The sequence below is a fragment of the Girardinichthys multiradiatus genome, chromosome Y, assembly GCF_021462225.1.
Source record: "Girardinichthys multiradiatus isolate DD_20200921_A chromosome Y, DD_fGirMul_XY1, whole genome shotgun sequence".
In the NCBI taxonomy this organism is placed as follows: domain Eukaryota; kingdom Metazoa; phylum Chordata; class Actinopteri; order Cyprinodontiformes; family Goodeidae; genus Girardinichthys; species Girardinichthys multiradiatus.
The window spans coordinates 19,524,915-19,547,723 of record NC_061818.1 but is presented as its reverse complement, the minus strand read 5'-3'; the positions used below and the strand labels follow the sequence as shown (position 1 = coordinate 19,547,723).

Here is a 22,809-nt window from a genome sequence, read left to right as displayed (position 1 = left end):
CGAGCTCAATGTGACTCAAGTCCTGTATAATTTTTTTAAATCACACCAAGTGGCTATGATTAAGCAAATAAATAAAGCACTATCAAAATGAACATGTGTGTAGCTTGTAGACAACTGGGAGAAGTGGTTGACCCTCTATAGGGAGTGGGGACTAGGTAAAGCAAACAAATGTGAAAGCAAATAGATGTTTTCACTGTTCATATGTGTTGTAATCAAAGCTAAAGGTGGTCCAATATAAAGTAAATACAATCAGCATCAAAAATCTAATTGCTGAAAGGAATTTCTAGCCTCATCCCAGTAATTTGTCATGCTCTCACTCAGGAAGTTGTGCAACATGACTTAGTTCACTTCCGTATTAGTCTCTTGGGATTTGATGAGTCAAACCAGCTAAATAAAATCCCTCTGTGTCAAAGTCCATGCTTGAATGAGACATCATTCAGCATGCAGATGCTGGAGCTGCTGTAACTGATAGTATTCAGGCTTCTCTGTCTGCAGCAGCAGCTCACAGCGCGGTTTAGTCTAAAACTAGTGCACTAATAGGGGATTATGTGTTTTTGTCACTTTATACATCGACCCAACACCGAAACCCCTTCTCACTGATATTATTGGCCCGGTTGACTGAAATTATTTCCAAACTTGAATTTATAATATATTATTTATATATTATTTTAGAATTGTAAGTCAACAATCATGCAAAAGCTTAAAATAATGTTAATGTTTTTGTTTTGAGTTGCTCATTCCCTTCTTTTGGTTTTTCCTATATTCCTGGCACTGCCTTGTTTTACATGGCTTTAAATGACCACCTGAAACAGAACAGTGTTCCTGTCCCGTTCAGTCAGCAGGTTAGAGGAGAATGAGCTGGTACTGAAGAAGGAATGCAACACTCTGCACCAGCGGCGTTCTGAGGTAAGGAGAAAGAAAGAGGAGGGAATGTTTCAGAGTAAATCATTATTATAACCCTGACATCTTCTCTGTTTCGCCTTTACTTGTGCAGATGATCCATAATTACATGGAACATATGGAGAGGATCAAAATGCAGCAGATAAGCGAGACGTCAGAGTCTACGACTGGTGGCCGGGTCAGGTGAGGCAAGCTTGTTTGGGACAAATGGATAGGAACTACCTTCATATTCAAACAATATCTGAGTGAAGATTTATTTTGTCTTTCCACTTGTCTTCGACCTCAAACCATTTTTGAAAATCTCCATCTAGGAAAGAGCGGCCTCTTTCTTTGGGGATTTTTCCCCCCTCTGGTGGAGCGTCTTTGATAATCCCAGATTCCCACACCAGAGTGGAGACGCCAGGCACAGAAGGCTGGAGGTTTTCTGACTCCTCTCAGTTACTCTCCAACACTAGTCTGAAGGTTGGTGTGTGGATGGCTCCTCCCTGGGTTGTTGTAATGGGATTTTCTTTTCCATAAGAGAATAATGTAAGCCTTATTGAGCAGACCCTACCAGGCTGCTGACTCATGAAGGCATTTAAAAAGACGAAAGGTTCTGAGCTCTGTTGCCTCTAAAACTATGCCTTTTTTCAGTGAATGAGCCTGCTGTGAACATCTGTCATTCTGATCTACTAGAGTTCATCACTTGTCAATGTGAATTAGAAACATTTGAAATAAAATAAAAATGCACATCTATTCACATTAAAACAAAAACACATCAAATTTAGAATACGGTATAAATGCATTTCTCGCCTGTTTCAGGTTTTTGTACTAAAGCCTTTCAATCGATGAGTTTGGGCTCGGATCCATTGGAGAAAAAAAAAAGGAGAGCCTTTAATAAGGCTCGTGTGTGACCACAATGTCGTTGGGCTCTGACAAGGCCACCTCTGTTGTCAGACCTTTCTTTAACCACTGATGAATATGCAAGCTTCCTCTCCCATAGAGGCCAGTGGAGATAATTAAATGTGTCACGTAAATGTTACATATTGTTACGTTTAGTTTGCTTCTACTAATGATTTACATTGTTGCCAAAAAGTGTTTAAATTTGTTTTTTGTTTGTTTTGGTCACAACTAAATGTTTCCGATCCTCGAACGAATTTTTATGTCAGACAATGATATCCTGAGTAAATATAACAAGTCGTTTTCATACAATGGTTACATTTTTAGGAACAAAACACATTTTTTCCCCAGCCACCCCCAGTCTGGGTTATTATACCAGACTTGTACAGTCAAGAAATCACTTAAATGATTTTTCGACAGGACGCAACAGATCTGTTAAATAAATGTAAGATTTGTTGAAAAACAAAGATGTAAAGGGTTAACAAGCTTTTTGAGGACTGTGGGTCTCCAGAGAACCTGACTGAGAGTTATTATTCACAAATGGAGAAAACATGAAACGGAGAGGAACCTACCTACTAAAATTACTCCAATAGAGCATCAACAATCTGTGCTCCAAGTCACTAAAGAACTCAGAACAACATCTAAAGCACTACACACCTCACTTGCCTCAGTTGAAGTCAGAGTTTATGATTCTACAATTTAAAAAAAAATTCTGTAGGCTGTCGGAAATTGGAACATTTTGGAAACTGTTGCCATGATGTTCATTTTCTGAAGTGTTAAGTTAATTTTACAACAGATCTAACAGTCAAACATGGAGGTGGCAGTGTGATGCTCTGTGGCTGCTTTGTGGCTTCAGGACCCTGACAATGTGGCTTAATTATTGGAACCAGTAAATCTGCTCTCTTAAAGGAAACCCCGGTGGAGAATGTCCGACTATAACATCGTGGGCTGAAGCTCAGGCTTATAATGATTATCCTGCAAGAAAACTATGGAAAGCACACCAACAAGTTGATTCCCATTTTGGAGTGGCCTAGTCAAAATGTGTCCGGCTGTGGTATGACCATTAAAGGGTTGTTCATGCCCCCAAAAAACCCTGCATGTGGCTGAATTAGAACAATTCTCAAAAGAAGAGTGGGCCAAAATACCTCCGGAGGGATGTAAGCGATCTGTTGCCAGTTATTGCAAATGCCTTATGGTTATCAGGTTTAGGGTTAACAGGTCCAGTAGGACAAAGAAGCAAACGCTGGAGAAATCTGTACGTGGGTGGATAGTTTTTAACAACATTATATGTTGCAGGAATCAGCATTTATAATTCTAATTCAATTTATAATTACAATTGCGATTGATGTACATCCAGAAATTGTGAATAATTGTAACTGCTTATTTTTTTTAGTAAGATAATATAGTAATGTTATAATACATTATTTACTCAGCTTGTTAGAGTCTGTGAAAGTTTCGACAAGGAGGGTGGCAGCATTGTTTCGTTGCGCTGCTTTTTTATTTATTTATTTATTTTTCGTTGTTAAAAATGGGACCTCACCTCTACAGAGCAGTGCATGACTGGAGCAACGCTGGTGCTTTGTACGCATCCAGTCACAGAGAGAAAGCTGCAATCCGATTTCCTGTTATTGTGAAGGATGTTTATTGTAAAAGCAAGGGACCTTTTAATATCAGGAGTTTTTTATGTGATCGAGGGCACTTGTGTTTAAACAATGAGGTCATATTCATGTTTATCTTCAGTTTTTCCTGCAGACCGAATTAATGCATTTAATTACATGCATGTGACTGCATGTTAGTCATTATATGCAATATCATTTATTTAGTCCAAACCATTTCAGTGCATCTAAAAATCATTTCAAATGTATTTCCATAATATTTTCAAAATAATAGCTTTTTTTTGCTTATGCTTGAGTAGAACAGCTGCCTGGAAAAAATATAATAACTGCTCCAGACATTAATCAACTTAATATTTATTATACCTTTGTTATTTAAGATGCTTTATTAAAAAATCTAAATTTTCATTTTTTATTTCTGAAACTGATTTATATTTTTCACCACTTTACTAATATTAAAAACTACATTAGTGGCTAAAAGTTTTGATATTGACAGAAATGTAGCTTTTTAAAAAAAATTTTTTTACTAACTTTACTGCTTCACTGTTGCTTCTTCTATGATATATTGAAGTTCAACAATAAATGTTCAACAAGAAAAACGTTTTACTTGTATATGCATCAATTTTATGAAACCTGTCCGAAGGTTCTGAATAACATCAAGATCTGGGAATTGTTTTGCCAGTAGATCTAAAATGTGAAAGATTGGATCTCTGAGCCTCTTAGTTATCACCTTTGTTGCTGGAAAAATCATAGTTGAATACAAAATTGCTTCTCAACTTGCTCCTGGAGGGTATTTTGATACAACTCCATTTTTAGAGCAAAATTATAATTCAGTTTACTCTCTTGGACCCTCATGATGCTTCGCTGTTGTTATGACACAGTTATAACCTTTTCCTCTCTGGACAGCCTTTTATCCAGACACTGAACACTTTTTATTGTATTCTAGAATTTAAGCAAATTACCACAAGAAGAACTGAAGCAGCAGAGTTTAAAAACAGAAAAAATATTTCCCTTAACCCCAAAACATGTTGCAGAAGCTAAAATGTTTTAGTTTTCATCCCACTGCTTAATTATGTTCAACTTCAAAAGTGAAAAAATGTTAGAATATGGGAAGACAAATTTAGTTTTCTCACAATAATTGTTATATACTATTTCAAACTAAAACTGCATTCATAATTGTTAAAACTATGAATGATAAGACTTTTTAATTGTATTTATATGGAATAAAATGCTTTTCTTTCATGTTTAAATCTTAAATGTTCAGAGTTCAGAAGCCTTGTAGGCTGAAAAACACTTTTCTTTCAACTGGCTTTTCCTTTATCTTTATCTAACTACTAATTTAAAACAATTTATGGTGCTTTATGTGTTGCATTACACTGAGAAAAATGCAGAACTTAGCTTCATTAAAGACGTTATGACATTATAGTGTTTACAAATGCACCTTTTCATTCACTTCACAGTCATGCACACTTCTGAATGTCTGCATTTATGCTGAGTTGCTTCTGCACATGCAAGCCTTATTCTTACTCCCCCCCCCCAAGCAGTTGGACTTTGTCAACCCCCCGGAGGAAAGGGAGGGTAAGAGTGTGCAGGACCCTACTTGGGGGAATTCACTGGCAGACGACTGCAAGGTAGTTGGACAAGTGTGTGCACCGGCTCTCTGGCTGCTGACGTCACAGTTCATTGTTTGCATGCGTGTGTGGGCAGTAAGAGAATTTAAGTGCACCCTTTCATCAAACATTTTGACAGGTGGGCGGGACTTCCGGTGAGGGCGGGACTTCCGGTGGGGGCCATGTGGTTGCCATGTGGGCAGGGGGGTGTGTCCAAGGGGCGTAACAGTGGATGTTGATTGGTTGTCGTCATTAGGGGCGATACCTTAAATGAGTCAATTAAAACACAGGGGTGTGTTTAAGGGTGTTACGGGGAAGGCCTTAAATGAGCCAATTAAAACACACAGGGGTGTGTTTAAGGGTGTTATTAATAATCTGTATGTTTTTTCAGGCGTTAATACATCTAAAAAACAAAACAACAAAAAAAAGACATGCATCCTTTTATATTTTTAAAGGTATAATCAACTTAATGTTGACCTATCACATGAAATCCTAATAAAGGAACTGTGTAACCTGACAGAATTGTAAGTTAATTTTGCTTTACAGCAGGACCTATTTGTTGAATATATGAGCCAGTCTAAATCCGTTCAAAATAGAAAAGACCTAAAAAAGTAAATTAAAAAAAATTGTGCTTCACTACATCGATGGAACGAGAAAAACCTTCAGCTTCTGCGTCAACATACTGGAAAAGCAGCTGAAAATAGGTAAGACGAATATCAGATTAACAGAAAAAAAAAAAGAACATCAGTATACTGTTTCCAAGTTACAAATTGACTAGCAATGATGTGTTTGTTTTTGAATCATGAGAGACTCCATTTTAGGAAAAAGGAATGATAATTTTAGTTACCTGTAGCTTTTCTAAAAAACATTTTACTTTTTCATCTTAGAGTTACAGGGTTACAACTGTTAGGGGCGATGTCAGGAAAGGGGCAGTTACGTCTGTTTCTTAGATAACATATCACCTTTGAACTCAAGAAGGGTTTTGGTCTTAAAAACATAGGCAGCTGAAATAGGTAAGACGAATATCAGATTAACAGAAAAAAAAAAGAACATCAGTATACTGTTTCCAAGTTACAAATTGACTAGCAATGATGTGTTTGTTTTTGAATCATGAGAGACTCCATTTTAGGAAAAAGGAATGATAATTTTAGTTACCTGTAGCTTTTCTAAAACATTTTACTTTTTCATCTTAGAGTTACAGGGTTACAGTTATTCTATATCCAACTGTTAGGGGCGATGTCAGGAAGGGGCAGTTACGTCTGTTTCTTAGATAACATATCACCTTTGAACTCAAGAAGGGTTTTGGTCTTAAAAACATAGTCTTTGCAGTTGAGATAACACTGTCATGTTCTGGTATAAATACTGTGTGTAAATGTTGGGGCTCTGTTTCATTGGTTAACCTCAGTGTCAGGGTCTTCAAATGCTGAATGTCTTTGAACCATAACACTTGTTACATTGAAAAATACCAGTACTGACAAGAAAAAATGTCGGTAAATATTTCAGGAAACTCGGAAATTGTGGCTTCTTCTTCTGATAATTCACAAAAGCACAATGACATCTTAAAACGTAAGTAAGTAAGTAAGTATCATTAAATGCATGTGAATGTTCTCAAATTTTGTTTATATATATTGTTTATATATATATATATATATATATATATATATTTGTTTCTTTGTCATAGAACCCACCGCTGATGACCTTGATGATTTCATCTTGACACAATCAGATTATGGTAAGTAAATGTTAAATGCAATAAAATATATATATATATATATATATATATATATTATAGTTAACCCTTGACAATGTTTCAATTTATAGATTTGATGAGAGAGGTAAACCCGAATGATCAAGTTGGAGGGTTCAGCGGCTGGAATCCACACTCCAAATTAAGAAGGCGAATTATTTCCAAACAAGAAAAACTCCCAACTACATCTGAACTTTCTTCTAACACAGAAATTACGACAGATTCTTTGAATACTCCTCCGCCAATTATCATCATTTCCCCTGAAGACACACCGGATAAGTTACCGGCACCTCCAGAAAGTAAGTCCTAAGAACTAACTGTTTTTCTTTGAGAGTGAATGTATTTTATTTATGTGTTATTAGAGACTTTTGTTTTAAACCTCAGATAAAACTGTTTACAGATTCGACTGAGAGCTCTGTGGAAGACATAGTTGTCGAGCAGGAGCAAGGTAAGGAAATAAAAATTAAATAAAAACAATATATATATATATGTATTTTAAGCATAGTTCAATAAAAATGTCATATAAACCTGTTTACAGATACATCCAAAGATGCCACATTAAATCCGCCCACCAGAAGGTCGCTTTTCAAAGATCAAGACAGCTTTCAGCAGAACGGCACAGTTTCAGTCCAACAAGAAGTGAAATCTGGAGGTTTTACCGCAAAGAATCGGAGTAAGATTAAAAAAAAAACTTGTGTATTTTAAAAACTATTTTCGTTTTATTTATGAACGCTGTGCTGCGCAGCGTAAGATAACTTTTTATTGTCTTCTGTTTTTACAGAATATTTAACATCAGCACGGTGACGTTTTAAACGTAATCAATCAGGCTCTTTCCGATTTGAACAGCGAACCGTCTCCACACAGCAGCATTGAGGAAAATGATTCACCTGACACTCATCAGAATCCTTCTACGTCACACGCCGCAGATCGGCACGGTGACGTTTTAAACGTAATCAATCAGGCTCTTTCCGATTTGAACAGCGAACCGTCTCCACACAGCAGCATTGAGGAAAATGATTCACCTGACACTCATCAGAATCCTTCTACGTCACACTCCGCAGATCATCACGGCGGTAATTTCAATACGGGAGTAGCGGTTAGTTCTGATCAAATAGAGCGAGATCCTCCAGCTGTGGTTGAACGTGAACATTTTAATAACCATGAAATAAGGAGACCTTTTACCATACCGCCGCCCTGTCCAAGTAACGTTCCAGATTTAGCAGCATTCTATACAGACATCATGCGTATTATAATTGAATTAGCCGACGCTGCGAGATCGTTAACCAGACGTAACGACGTTGTGCAGCTGGAATTAGTGGGTGAAAATCTCAATCGTCACATCACATTTACTGTTACAGATGATGGAAATATGATCCTGCCTGCTTTCGAAAACTTCCTCGACGATTTAGTACAATCGAATGCAAATATACCTGTAGATAATAACATGGAATTTGTTCTTCAGGTTGTTAATGACCCAGCAGGAGGTTCTAAGCGTAAAGCTGCAGGAACGTTAGACTGTGAACTGTTTAATAAGAAAATGCGTCATTTGTATATTATAAACAATACCGGTAATCAGTTATGTTTTGCAATCAGCCTCGCACACGTCTCTGATCCTGAGCTCACGGATCACCGTGCTGTAGAACTGGGGAGGAGATGGCAGCATCAGGCAGGCCTTGACGAGCAAACAGCAGTTACTTTTAGTGATATTGGTAAATTTGAAACCATTCTGAAGAGAAAAATTGTAGTGTTTCACAAAACCACGGGCTCTACTGCTCTGTGTAAATTTGAGACCAGTTTCCCCGATCGTTCAAACCCTCTGTTTTTGCTGTTATTTCAAGGTCATTACTATGGGATAAAAAATCTCAAAGGTTTTATGGGGTGCAGATATATTTGTAATTACTGTTACGCCAGCTATCAGAATGCCAATACACACCATTGTGAAGGTTATTGTCCAGTGTGTCGAACATATAAATGTATGCAAGAGATTAGCAATCCTGTAAGCTGTGCAGGCTGTCAAAGAATCCGTCGTAATTCTTCATGTTTCAGCAGACACAGGGAACCGCGCATCAGAAATAGTGCTGAAAGGCCTATGAGTGACTGTGAGTTGGTAAAACTCTGTAAAGTATGCAAACGGATATACGTTATTCCAATCAGTAAACCGAATAAACCACACGTGTGTAATGTAAAATGCAGTATTTGCGGTGAAAATGTACCCCCCAGCCTAGACATTACATGCGATGATCATAAATGTTACATTCTGCCTTGCAGTGCAATTAATCAGCTTGATGATAAACTGATTTTTTATGATTTCGAATGCCTCGTCAATGAGAGCGGCGTGCATACCCCCTTTCTGGTCTGTGCTAAAACGTTGAAAGGTGATGAATGGTACGCTTATGGACTGAATTGCACCCAAAAATTTCTCCTGCATTTCAGGAGGCCAATGTACAAAGGTTACACCTTAATAGCGCACAATGCGCGGGGGTACGATGGTTACCTGATTCTCACAGCAATGCTGCAGTTAGGCATTAAACCACATATCGTCATGGTAGGGAGTAAAGTTCTCTGTTTAACCGACCCTGATTACAGGTTAAAATACATTGATAGCCTGTCCTTCATGTGCATGAAGCTTAGTGCCATGCCGAAAGCGTTAGGCTTTACCAATCAAAGCAAGGGTTTTTTCCCCCACCTATTTTCCTCTGAACAACATCTCCAGTATGTAGGGGCTTTTCCTCCTCCATCCTGCTACGCTGTAGAACGCATGAGTCTTCAAGAACAACAGGTGTTTAGCAGCTGGTACAGAGAAGCGAGCAAAGAGGTCTTTGACTTTAAGAAAGAAGCAATTCGTTATTGTAAAAATGACGTTGAAATTCTTTTTCAAGGATGCTTAAAATTCAGAGACGAGTTCTTTAAGGAGACAAGTGTGGATCCGTTTAAAAGTATCACAATAGCATCAGCCTGCATGAAGATTTTTGTAACCAATTTCCTTCCTCCTCAAACCTTAGCCATTCCATCACCTCTGGACTACAGACGTAGCAGTAAAACGTTCTCCAGCGCGTCCATTCAATGGCTCGGCTGGATTGCAGACAGCAGAGCCATATTTATCGAGCATGCATTAAATAGGGGTGAAAAGAAAATCGGGCCATATTCAGTGGATGGGTATGCAGAGATTAACGGTGTCAAAGTTGCGTTTGAATTTTATGGCTGTTTTTTCCACGGCTGTAAAAAGTGTTACATGCCTCATGACAAGTGTCCGTTGAGAGGGGTCGCATTTGAACAGTTTTACGCAGCCACTGTTGAGAGAAGCAAGGTGTTACAAACTGTGTACGGCCTTCGTCTCGAAGTCATATGGGAGCATGAGTGGATTGAAATGAAAAAATCAGACCCAGGGGTGATCAGCTTTCTTGAGAAAGTTAATGCACCCGAACCGCTATCCCCCCGGGATGCGCTGTATGGTGGACGCACCTGTCCTATGAAGTTGAGGTACACAGCGGAACCGGATGAAACTGTACACTATGTGGATTACACATCTCTGTACCCTTATGTAAACGCCAACTGCGTTTTTCCCCTCGGACACCCCACCATCATTTACAAAGATTTTGATGACCCCAGCAGCTACTTCGGTATAATCAAAGCTGTGGTCTACCCACCACGTAACCTGTTGTTCCCTGTTTTACCTTACAGAACATCCCAAGGTAAACTTGTGTTCACTCTCTGCCGCTCATGCGCTGAATTAAATAACCAGTCAGGTCCCTGCATGCATAATGATCAAGAAAGAGCTCTGACGGGAGTTTGGGTGACTGCAGAATTCTGTAAAGCTTTGGAGTGTAGTTATCGTCTTGCTAAAATCACAGAGGTGTGGCATTTTGAAAAGAGAAGTGATACAATCTTTAAAGGTTACATTCATTGCTTTTTAAAGGGTAAGCAGGAGGCTTCAGGCTATCCGTCTGAAGCAGTGGATCAGGAGAGTAAGTCAAAGTATATAAGCGACTACAAACTGCATCAGGGCATCCAATTAGACCCTGAGAAAATCGAGATGAATCCTGCCAAAAGGCAGGTTGCAAAATTGTGTTTAAACAGTTTTTGGGGGAAATTTGCGCAAAGAAGTGATCTGTCTCAGACCACAGTCATCACTAATCCTGAAGACTTTTCAGCTTCATGTTCTCGAGTAAATACAGGGTTAACTATTTTCATTTTTTCAACCCTGAAATGTGTGTAGTGCAATGGAACTACAGCAAACGTGTCATATATCCACCAAGTAAGACAAATAATGTGTTTATAGCAGCATTCACCACCGCTTATGCACGTTTAAAACTTCTCAGCAGCATGGAGAAGTTACAGGACAGATTGATTTATATTGACACGGACAGTTTGATTTATGTGACAAAAAGTGGTGAAACTCCTCTGGAATTGGGGAATTATCTGGGTGATCTTACTGACGAGTTAGATGGTGACAGCATTTCGGAGTTTGCATCGACAGGACCCAAGAGTTATGCATACCAGACCAAAAACCGTAAAAATGTAATGATACGTGCTAAAGGCATCACTCAGACGCATGAATGCAGCGAGAGGGTCAATTTTGACAGCATCAAAGGGCTGGTCGAGGGCTACTTACAGGGGTCAAGTGAGGGTGTCATTGAAATCCCTCAGCACACGATCAGGAGGGATAAAAAGAGATTCCGTTTGACAAACGCGACATTTCTTAAAAAGTTTCGACTGGTGTATGATAAGAGACGTCTTTTTTCTGACGGGACAACTCTGCCTTTCGGTTATTAGAGTTGAAGAAGAAATAAAATAAAAAGTCACATGGATTTACAGGAGATTGATTTTGATCCTAGATTTAGAGCCCCTTTCTCATGTATGATAGTTGGACCCAGCGGTTGCGGGAAAACTTTCTTTGTAAAAAGTATTTTACAAAACTGTAATCATGTCATGGATATTGTTCCAGAAAATATTGTATGGATTTACACATCTTTTCAACCCATGTATGCTGAATTGCAGAAGATGAATAAAAATATTACCTTTGTGGAAGGATTGCCTCATTCTTTTGAAGATGAAAACCTGTTTCCTCCTGATCAGAATCATCTGATTATTCTAGACGATGTTATTGCTCAAGCCTCAGATGATGAAAACGTGATGAAAGTCTTTACCCAGTTTCGTCACCATCGTAATATGAGTGTTATGATGTTGACTCAGAATGTATTTCATCAGGGAAAGTTCAGTCGCACTATTAGTTTGAACTGTAATTATATGGTGTTGTTTAAGAACCCGAGAGATAAGCTGCAGCTGAACATATTGGCCCGCCAAATGTTTCCATCTCAAAAGGGTCTCTTCTTGGAGAGTTTTGAAGACGCAACGAGAGAAGCTCATGGATATTTAATCATCGATTTTACGCCTACCTGCCCAGAACATTTCAGACTGAGAACGGGGATACTTCCTCAGCAGTGGCCTGCTGTGTACGTACCCAGAACAAAGTAAGTCATCATGTCAGCGCGTATAAAAAGGAATTTACCATTATTCAGAGCTTTGTACCAAGCCTGTCCACAGAAACGTAAAGATATTCTCGCACACTGCTCTCCCGACTTTATTCAGGCTCTGTGCGAGATTGCACTGAATATCCTAAAAGGTAACATTAAACTATCACCCTCTCAACACCGACAATTGAAGAAACAAAGAAATATCATCAGATTGTTGGGTGATAAAAGAACCGGATAAAAACTAAACAGTTGGCTCTCAAAAAGCAACGAGGTGGTTTTATTCTGCCCATCTTAACGGCTCTTGCACCCTTGATCGGTGATCTAGTGGGTGGAATCATCAGGAGATAATGTCTCTCAGAACATCGCAGAAGATGTTTCTCATTTCCCCTCATCAATTCAAGCGTCTGACCCAGTCAGACACGTCCATCAGACAGACGGCGGAGGAGAATTTGGATGCTGAAATGAGAGCGATATTAAACGAGCCGGGTTTGACTTCTTATGAAAAAATCAAGAGATACGATGCTCTTCTCCAGAGGTATCTGACTTTACTTAAGCAAGGTGTCAAAGAAGAAAAACAGCGGGTCAGTTTAACGCTGCAGCGTGACACAGAGGTTCCTGAACATGAGCGGTCCCAAGAAAAACAAGGCCCAGGGCAGGACGAGGCCCCTAAGGATCAGGTTCTTACGGAAGTACTGAAAAGCCTTCCTAAACACAATCGTAAAAATGCCGAGTACATTTTGAAGAAATTATCCGAAAGAAGTGAGAGTTGGACTTCGCGAGGTGAATTTGTATTTAACGGAAATATTATAAAGGGGTCCCACATGATTGATTTGTTGAAAAATCTCATGCTTCCGTTTAAAAAATCTGGAGCATCACAAACCCGAGGATGGTCTGACTTTCTACACACCTTGTCAGAGGTAAACATACCTATATCTTCAGTCATTAACCCTTATGCTCGTGAAGAATATAGACGTTTCAAAACAGAGGGTACATCGATTGAAAATGGGGGTACACCACCCAGCGTTAAGCAGAGAAGAAAAAGAAGAAGAAGGCAGATAACTCATTCTCCCCACTGGTCGAGATCTGAGCTGGAAGATCCAAAAAATGCTGATGGGAGATCAAAAAAGTCTCTTCGTAAGACGACACTACCACCCCGATGGATTACATTTTCACCATAAACCGTTATAAGAAAATGAAACATGTAGCCTATTTCTTTTATTCAATAAAATATTTATTGATTATATTTTTCAAGTCTAACTTCGTTCTCTACTTCACACACTAACATATGATATCATTACACAAATATTAAATCATAAGAAGAAAAAAAAAAAAACAAACAATGAAAAAAAAAAGACATTTTAAATTCCATAACAATCCAGAAACATCTCCAAAGAGCATGTTCCGTGAGTATAAAATGTACAACTTTGATTAATGACACATTTCTGATATTTTTTCACAAAGTTAGATACCATTAAATCATTCTTAATCACATCTCCGGTGTATTTCGACAACACTTGCTGCATTGATAATCCGCACGCTCTATGACATAGATAAAAAATGCAATGGTGACCGCACACAGTGGACAGAGTGTTTTGAAGCTGATTATTATGATACAATATTTTTGAGGATCTGTCTTCTAAAAATGTTACGATGCTTGACGGGTAGAACTCGAAATCCGGAGAGAATCCATAAGAGTCAAAAAAGCTGGATTGACCATTCTCATCCAATGTCAGAGCTAGCCAGTGTTCCCCCGGCATGTGTGAAGGATGTGTATTCACGATAAAGTAGGCCGGCCCTGGGAATTTGTCAGCTAGCAGCGGCAGCTGGTCGCACGGCCACACACCGCAAAACAAATCTCCCAGCAGATGACGCATCAGGCTCTCAATTTCATGATTATTCATGCCTGATTAGATTAATAATAATCCACCAGCACACGCCTCTTTGAATCAATCTCTAAAATAGAATCATAAAAAGCGTAGATGATCAGCGTGGTGGTATATGGCAACGGGTTTCTGAAGCGCATTTCCAATCTTAAATTCCCACTGGAAACTGGAGATAGAGCATCTGTGTCCTCACCCGGGTTAAGATTAAATGTGAATAGAGAGTATCCTTGATTAAATTCCTGACGTGATATACTCAGTGGAAGATCTTTTATATGTCGTCCTGTAGCCGTAAACAAGTTGTAATACTCTCTCACTGAATGACCTTGGTTAAAATTTGGCTGGAAGGCTTTAGCAGGAATTTGTCTGCCATCCTTACACAAAGCTAAATATTCCATATCAAAATGATTAAAGTCAAACGGATTGAGATTGCGTGTTCCTGTAAAAGCGTCATGATCCAGTAACGCAATCACCACATACTTGGGAAAGATGCCTAAGAAAAGATTCTCTTGGTTGCATACCCTTGAATTTTCAGGGATGGAATATGTTTTTACATTCACACGTGAAAGTGGATACAGAGCATTTGCTTTCATTAAAGCTGAAGCGTGCCCCAGTCGTACAGCTGGAGAGACAGTAACTTTTTTGATAAAAAGAGATGCTCCTAATATCCTGAGTTTGTAAGTGGAGTCTCTTGCGGCCATGAGACAAAAGGCATCGTTGGCTCTTGTAAGTTTAATTTTAAGGTCAACAGAGTTTAAAAGAAGTCTCTCGCAGAAAAATATGTCGGCATGCAGGGGGCCTAGGAGATGTACCTCCCTGGAATTTGCCGTAAAGCCTGCTCTGCTGTTAAGACCTTGGTTAGGGCCGTTAGTTGTAACAATAGAGTTCAGAGCACCTGCAGTGTCTTTATAAAAAAGACCAGAGCTAAACTGGGTTTTTAAAGAATCCTCAGAAAAGTTTAACAATGTCTCAATCATGGCTCTATATGGATGTGTAGCGCTGGATTGTGAAATCATTCGATCTCCGAGAGTGACGTCACACTGACTGAAGATGGTGTTTAACGGGTAGTTGATGAGCCCTACAGGTGCATCATCTGGCAGGTTTGTTCCATTCTCGTTAATAATTTTCACTCTGAGATGCAACAGCGTATCGTTGAGATCCAGATACTTTTCTCCGTCTCCCGGAATGAAAAACTCGATCGGCCCTCCATCGGTGATTGCTGATAAAGGCTGGATCTCGGTGTAAATTTTATCTTCGATCAATAGCTGCGTCATCGGGGCAGAAAATAAGTCCAACTCTGCCAGCGTGCACTCTGATGATTTGTTATGTAAAAGAGCCATTATTTAAATATATCAAAACTTGCGGATGACTTCCTTCCTCTTCGTTTGTCAGCTGCGACTGATCTCCTTTTTCGCGTTTGTCGTTGTTTTTTAACCGTCCTTAAACGATCACCAGGGGGTCTTGTTCTGGGTCTTTTGGATAAAACCATAATTCCTGAACCTTCTTGACCGTCGATGTGTGCAGAACCACTCATTTTACTCACGGCTCTACCGATGACATCCGAAGCGATATTTGATGCAGCCGTTTTAAGATGGGGTTTTGCAATTGCAAATCCTTTTTTAACCAGAGGGGATACGAAGCGGAATAATTTTGAAAATAATGATCCAATTCCGCGTCCGTACATGACCGGGGCCCCATAAAACCCTGGCAGATTACCGCCTGATTGACTTACATAGTAATTTACAAAGCGATTTGGATCACGTCTCAGACTTAGATGTGCCATGTTCTCTCTTGCCTGCTTGATGCAGTGTTGAATGACCAGCGTAATATGAATGATAACCAATCAATCTTAGAGGTTATATACATATCTCTGGAATAGTTTATACAAATAAAATTTATCTCAGGCTACGTTGTGATATCACCGGTCTGAAGTGTAGTCTTATGACGGTCTTTCCATAGACGAAATTTACAGGAACGTTTTGGTCCGATTTAAGTTCTATATTGATATTTTCAATATGTCTTCTGGAGACTGGAAGGTAGTGGGCGGGGTTAAACGTCTGAGTAATCATATCACTGAATGTGCCTTGTACTTTGACGGTCCGCAGTAAAGGTGCAAAAGTGTCGCCTACTATTTGTGGGCTGACCACGTCGCTGTAACAGTATAGGTGATAGAAACCAGCCTTTATATCCGCCGGAAAAGGAGCCAGTTTTGGTTCAGAAACATGAATCCATTCCCCTGGTTTCACGCCCATCATATAAGCTAGAGTGCTGAAGAAGCGTATTTCATACGGACTATTTGCTTGAAATGCAAATCTCTTTTGAACTTTGCTGAATTTAATGCGTAAACCCGATTTCAATTTTTTGAAAAACATTTCCATCTCTGTCTCGAGTTGAACAACGCTGTTATAGTAGCCACTTCTGATCCTTTGCGTATTGATCTCCACATCACCAACCTTCCTCCATTCAAAGTAGGCATCATAATCCGGTAAATTATGCCATGTATGAGGGTATGAAATCTCGGCTAATGCAACCATCCATTGGCCTTCTAAATCAATATGTTGAGCTAAATTTACACGGAAACTTGAACTGGTATTATTTTTAAACACTTCCATGCTAGCATTAGATGGAAGAGTAACGTAAAAGCCATCATCCTCTACCTGACGGTTCATGATGCTGTGTCAACTGTGAGGTTTAGTGCAAACCTTTTTTATACGTTTCGAAGTTCATCAAACTTGATCCAACTGTTGAATTTCTCAGGCCAGTTTTTCCAGCTTACAAAAACCTGTTTGACTCCCTTGACCGTACGTCGTTTTAATATTTTTTCCACTTGATACATCTTGTCGTTAAATATTTTTACTTTTTGAAGTTCCTCAGCGTAAAAGGAACCCTCGATAGGTTCTCCATCCAAATCTTTGAGTTTGTATACAGGAGGAGAACGGGGTATCCGGTCATAGACTGTAAACACTTCATCCGTAAAACTCTGTTCGTATTTTTTGTCAAACACTCCACGGACCTTGGATATTCTGACAAGATCCCCTTGTTTAAACGTTGTCACTGAGTCCTTGCAATATCTGTTGGACTTGACATCATACAGATTCTGAAACACTTGAAAGGCATTTTCTGGGGTCACTTCCATAGGGCTCATTTTAATGCTGGAGTGGTAGGAATGGTTGTAGCTTCTAGCTAGGTTTTGCAGTACATCGACGTACCGCCGGGTATTGTTAGCTGTAAAATATCTCCACATCCTTGTTTTTAATGTGCGGTTAAATCTCTCGACCACTGAAGCTTTTGCTTCACTCGCTGTGGCAAAATGTTCAATACCGTGTTTCTCCATTAAAACTTTAAATTTCTTGTTAAAAAATTCTTTACCGGCATCAGTCTGAAGTTTTTTGGGGATCTGACTTTCTGTAAAAACTGATTCAAATGCCTTTACCACCTCAGCGGCTGTTTTCCTCTTCAAAACTCGTACATACGCCCTTTTTGAAAAGATGTCAATGACTGTTAATAAATAATTATAACCATCATTTTCCATGGCCAGAGCTTGCATGTCACAGAGATCAGCCTGGAACTGCCTCAATGGTCTGGTGACAAAAACTCTGTTTCTCGGGAACTTTATTCTTGCAGGTTTATGTAGAGTATAGGTATCTTCTCCTGATAAAAAATCTTTAACTTTTTCAACCGCAACCTTCTTTCCCGTTTCATCTTGCATAACCCTCCTCAGCCTATCTACACCCCCAAAACTTCCCGGATTTGAAGGGCTATAATATACTTTCTTCATCAGCCGTCTTCCTGCCATCTCTGCCGATTACTTGTTAAATAATGAGAAAAAACACACAGGAGGGTAGATTTATCCTTTTTTTTGTTTTTGTTTTATTTAATATAAACAAAAAACAACCAGAAAACAAAATCAGATAAAATGCAGATGAATTCAAACACTACTAGCTTTTTAAACAACACTTTTTGGGAAAGGTTACTATGTTCCTACTTTAATTGTATTTAATAGTTAAAAAAAAAAAAGAAGAAAAATCATATAATGCAGATTAACTAAAGTACTGGAATACTAAAAAAAAAAAAAATTATACAACAACAAGTCATCAAACATGTGAGATCAGTTTGTCAGTCCATAGCACTCTGAAACAGAGTTAAGTTGTTTGAGATGTTTCTCATCGACCATGCGATCATAAACGTGCGCTATTGCACTGTGGATGCCTTGTACCGATTTCAGTTCATATAAAACCGTCTTGGCAATCGTCTTCACTCTGAAGTCATCCGCTTGTATGCTTCGAAGTACCAGAAGATTCTGAATAGCAGGAATGAGTTTGGGGGTTACGAGTCGTCGTACGATGCGTTGAAAGTTGACTTGGTAATAATCCTCCCCCAGTACCTCCAGGCAATGGTGTTGACGCTGGCTTGGGTGGTTCGTTATACATCCATAGCAGGTTTCTCTGAGATAGTTCAAAGAGGTTATGTTGAATAAATGAAGTATCGCTGTTTTCACCGTATTGATGAGGGTGGTTGAGAACCAACCGTCAATTTCGTCCTCCTGGTTACTCTCATCCTCTGCTGAAGGCTGAGGGTCCTCCATCGGTTCCAGGGTTTGTGTAGGGGCTTCGGTAGAGGGTGAGTAGCCGGTGGCTACCTCCTCCTCCACGACCACCTTCATGTCTTCAGGCAGGACATTCGCGTCTACAGACTCAGCCATGAATAGCGGTGATGGTGAGCAGAGGTCTGGAGAAAGCGGTAGATATTTCATGTTGTATCCTGTAGGTGATGCAGGACTGTAGTGGTTCTCTGAGAATGAGGATGTTGAGGTGGATGGTGAGAAGAGGTCAGGGGAAGGCGGATGATATGGTCCAATGTTGAAGCTTTCATCGTGCTCAGGAGAGAAGTGGATCTCTGCTCGGTGGTTGTAGAGACCCCTGTATGGTGTCGGTCCACTCATTCTCATGATACGATTCTCAGTGTCTGTGAGCTTGCAGTTATCCCCCCCGTATATATATCATAGGAAGGGGCGTGTCCTCAGAAGAGGGTTCGTTCTAAACGTAAAACAGGAAACGTCAGCGTTTTTTTCACTGACATGACATCGATCCAACTTCGTGACTTTTGGAAAAGGTCGGAAAGACGATGTCCAATTTCACTCATCTTCTCTGCCCAAGCTTCAAACGGCAGAGCCAGCATTGTCTTGAATACGCCGCAGTCCTGATTGAAAGCCTCCAACACAAACAGATCTGAGGGACTCGTCCGGTTGTTCCTGCGTCTGCTTGCCCGAAAAGACCAGCGGCCATTTGCTGTGGTTTTTGACCCCCACACTGCGCTAAAGAGAGGTTCTCTCTCAGCTATTTCAACATCGGATGGTATATGAAACATTCTCGCCCGTTTTACAGGTCGAGGAGACAGTTCATTTTCTTCTTCTTCTTCTTTCTCCCTCTCCTGCCTTGAGACTGTTTCAGGGCTATCATTAAGGTGCGGGATTGCAAGCTTTAACACAGCCCAGTCGCTGTGGGTGAGTGTACACAGAGCCAGTGATCCATTAAATACCTCGTCTTGATCCAATTGATACAGGCAAAGCTCTCCTATTTCATACATGAAAATATAACCCCAGCTGCCAACCAGGCCATATGGCTCCAAAGACCATTCTTCCTGCAGAGTCTTGAACGGGGGTCTTTGTACCCTGCAGATGTAGTATGTTGATTTCTTAGGAGCATTCAATTCACGGGATGAATACTGGTAGACGGTCACTGGGGTTTCGCACAGAACTGACATACCTCTTGGCCGAACCGAGGTCTGATTTTCAACCATGGTTGTTGAAGTTGATTTTGGATCCTCATCATTGGTAGAGTATGTCACGACGGGAATTCCGATAGGTATCTCCGTTGAGGAAGTATATGATGCAGTTGCTTGTTCATCATCATCATCTTGGCACGCGTTGCGTTTCTCCTCCGCTTGACGATAAACTCTCTTAACTCTAGCCATTGTTGAACGGGTGTTCTTTTTTTTCCAACGAATGCTGCATGTACAGTGCAGAGTTTTATCTCTGTATTTAAAGTAAACACTAAGGCACGCCCTATTGTTTTCATTGGGTTATTCAAGGTTTAACGATGCTTACAAACACACCCCCTCTATTTTTAATTGGTGCTGATGCCAAACAGTTTCCGATAATACCATATTTGTCTTGTTCTATTTATAACAAACACACCCCTGTGTTTTAATTGACTCATTTAAGGTATTGCCCCTAATGACGACAACCAATCAGCATCCACTGTTACGCCCCCCTTGGACACACCACCTGCTTGACCACGTGACCTCCTGCCCACGTGGCAACCACATGGCGCCCATATGGCCCCCACCGGAAATCCCGCCCTCACCGGAAGTCCCACCCACCTGTCAAAAAGTTTGATGAAAGGGTGTACTTAAATTCTCTCTGCAGTATTTTCATCTTTTTCCAAAGAGTTGCATCATTTAAAGACCCTCACATTCCCCCTGTGCTGTGCAGTGTCACATGCAACCATGCCCCCCGTCTGAATGGGAAACCTATGTGCACATATGGGAGCTGCTTAATTATTTATGTGTTAAAGTCAGTGACAGCCTGGTTGCATCTGGCCTCTTTTCATTTCAGTTAAAAGGTGTAAGTTTTAAATTTCACTTTGCTTTGTGTTTGTGCTTCATTCATGTGCATTAACTACCATGCCATTGTAAAATAACAGCTTGCTCTCCGCCTCCTACCGCGGTAGTTTTGAACCAGTTAACTTTTATTTTAGTGGGTTTCTTCTGAAGCAGCTTTTGGTTCATTATCCTTTGTGGATTTATGTTGTGTAGATTTATTCTGTTGTGCATCGTTGTTCTTGGATGTTGTGGTACGGCCTTCACAGTCTGTGTAGTGATGTTTCCCTGTAGTTTTGAGTTTCTGAGTTATGTGCTCAAAAAAGTTATTTAGAGAACCTAATATTCATCTGTATGTCCGGTATGTTTTGTGACCTAAATCTGCCCCATTACTTTATAATATTTGGCTTCATTTACCATTACATTTAGACCCTTTGAACCTTCCTCTCTATAACTAATTGCCTGTTTCATAAAAGGACGAACTGTCAGACATCACCGGCTCCAAATCAACCACAGGCTCAGACATGGAGAAAGAAGAAGGGAACAGTAAGAGTACACAGGTGCAGGCTGCACCAGGGACCAGAACCATATCAGACGGTATGTTCACACATACAGATCTTTTGGAGTCTTTCCACATTTAGAGAGTTTTCCCCATTTTTCTTTGCAGTCTAGCTCAAGCACAGTCATATTGGATGGAGAGAATATGTTAAAAATCAATTTTCCTTTCCAAAGATTCTTAATTAGATTTAAGGTTTGGGCTTTGACTAGGCCATTCTAACATATGAAAAGAGTTTAATCTAAACCGTTCTACTGCAGCCATCTTTGAATGACCTTGTTGTCCTGCTGGAAGGTGATCCTCCACCGCAGTCTCTAGTCTTTTGAGACCTCTAAAAGATTTTCTTTACTTGCCCTGAATTCAACTCAATCGATCTTCCCATCAACCCAGACCAGCTTCCTGGTCCCTGCTGAAGAGAACCTTCAATAGAAATCCAAACTTTCCTGGCTCAACTTAACTTAGCTCCAAGGTGCATAGAAAAGGACAATATCTGCTAGAAGAAGAAAAGCTTCTTGACAACATGTTCTTGCCACCATCATGTTTCACAGCTGGATTTATGCCAGGAGTTCTCTCAGGTGGACTCTGTTTTCTTATTATATGATTTGCGATGGATTTCAAGGGCATCTAATTAAAAGGGGCTAAGCTCACTTTTAAGATTTTATTTGCAAATAAATTGTTGAACACCATATATGCTCTTTTTTCCACTTCACTGTTATGCGCTAGTTTGTGATGCTCTGTGAAATACTTTGAAGTTTATGGCTGTAATGTAAAAGAAATTTGAAAAACATTTGAAGGGTTATCATACATTCACAATACACTGTATATTTATTTTTAAACTTCTACAAAATGTTTTATGAGGCTCTTGCCTGGAAACTTATTTTTAGCGTTCAACAGAAAATATTTTGTACTCTTAATCTTGTTTGCTCTGTTTCTCTTGTAGGTTTGCCTGAAAATGAGGAAAACTCAGATGTGCAGGACATTATTGAGTCCACTCCTGAGCTGGACATGGATCTGATTGGATACAAACCCTGCAGGTAGTACAAGCGGCGCTCTGTTTGAATCAGATTTTCTCTGCACCAAAACATGATTTTCTCTTGTTACGGTTACTCTTTCAGCACTCCCACGAAAGGTATCGAAAACCTGGCGTTTGACCGTAACACAGACTCCCTGTTTGAGGAGCTGTCCTCTGCGGGGATGGGGCTCATAGGGGATGTGGACGAAGGGGCCGACCTGCTGGGTGAGTTAAAACCTTGTTTAAACGTGGACCATTCCTACACGGTTTTCTGAGGACATTTCAACTGGATTTTATGGCGAAAAGCTTCTATGAAATGCTTGGATTTGCATATGATTTGAAAGGGATTGCTGTCGCTTCACAATATTCACTATATTGATCTAATGAAGCTTCATATTCAGGTTTTGAATGCTATGTTAAAGGCTACACTGTGGTCAAAGAAAGAACAGAATCAGCTTTGAAGTTTTGCATATTTTCTGAGGCTTCTACAATGTAGTGTCGAAATAATGTTTCACGCTGTTAGATTTTTTTTTTTTTT

General features: G+C 39.8%; 1 protein-coding gene across 6 annotated transcripts in view; it reads left to right on the top strand.

Annotated features, from left to right (window-relative positions):
* spag9a (sperm associated antigen 9a) overlaps positions 1 to 22,809 on the top strand; it is a 47,943-nt gene that overhangs the window by 6,931 nt on the left and 18,203 nt on the right. For 3 of the 6 annotated variants that reach the window (XM_047359732.1, XM_047359729.1, XM_047359733.1), the window contains exons 3-9: positions 836 to 906; positions 995 to 1,083; positions 1,212 to 1,362; positions 4,934 to 5,023; positions 21,180 to 21,300; positions 22,200 to 22,293; positions 22,375 to 22,496. In XM_047359732.1, coding sequence (XP_047215688.1) covers positions 836 to 906; positions 995 to 1,083; positions 1,212 to 1,362; positions 4,934 to 5,023; positions 21,180 to 21,300; positions 22,200 to 22,293; positions 22,375 to 22,496 — 738 coding nt within the window. The remainder of the gene's footprint in view (positions 1 to 835; positions 907 to 994; positions 1,084 to 1,211; positions 1,363 to 4,933; positions 5,024 to 21,179; positions 21,301 to 22,199; positions 22,294 to 22,374; positions 22,497 to 22,809) is intronic. The other 3 variants (XM_047359735.1, XM_047359734.1, XM_047359731.1) reach the window with 2 other exon arrangements.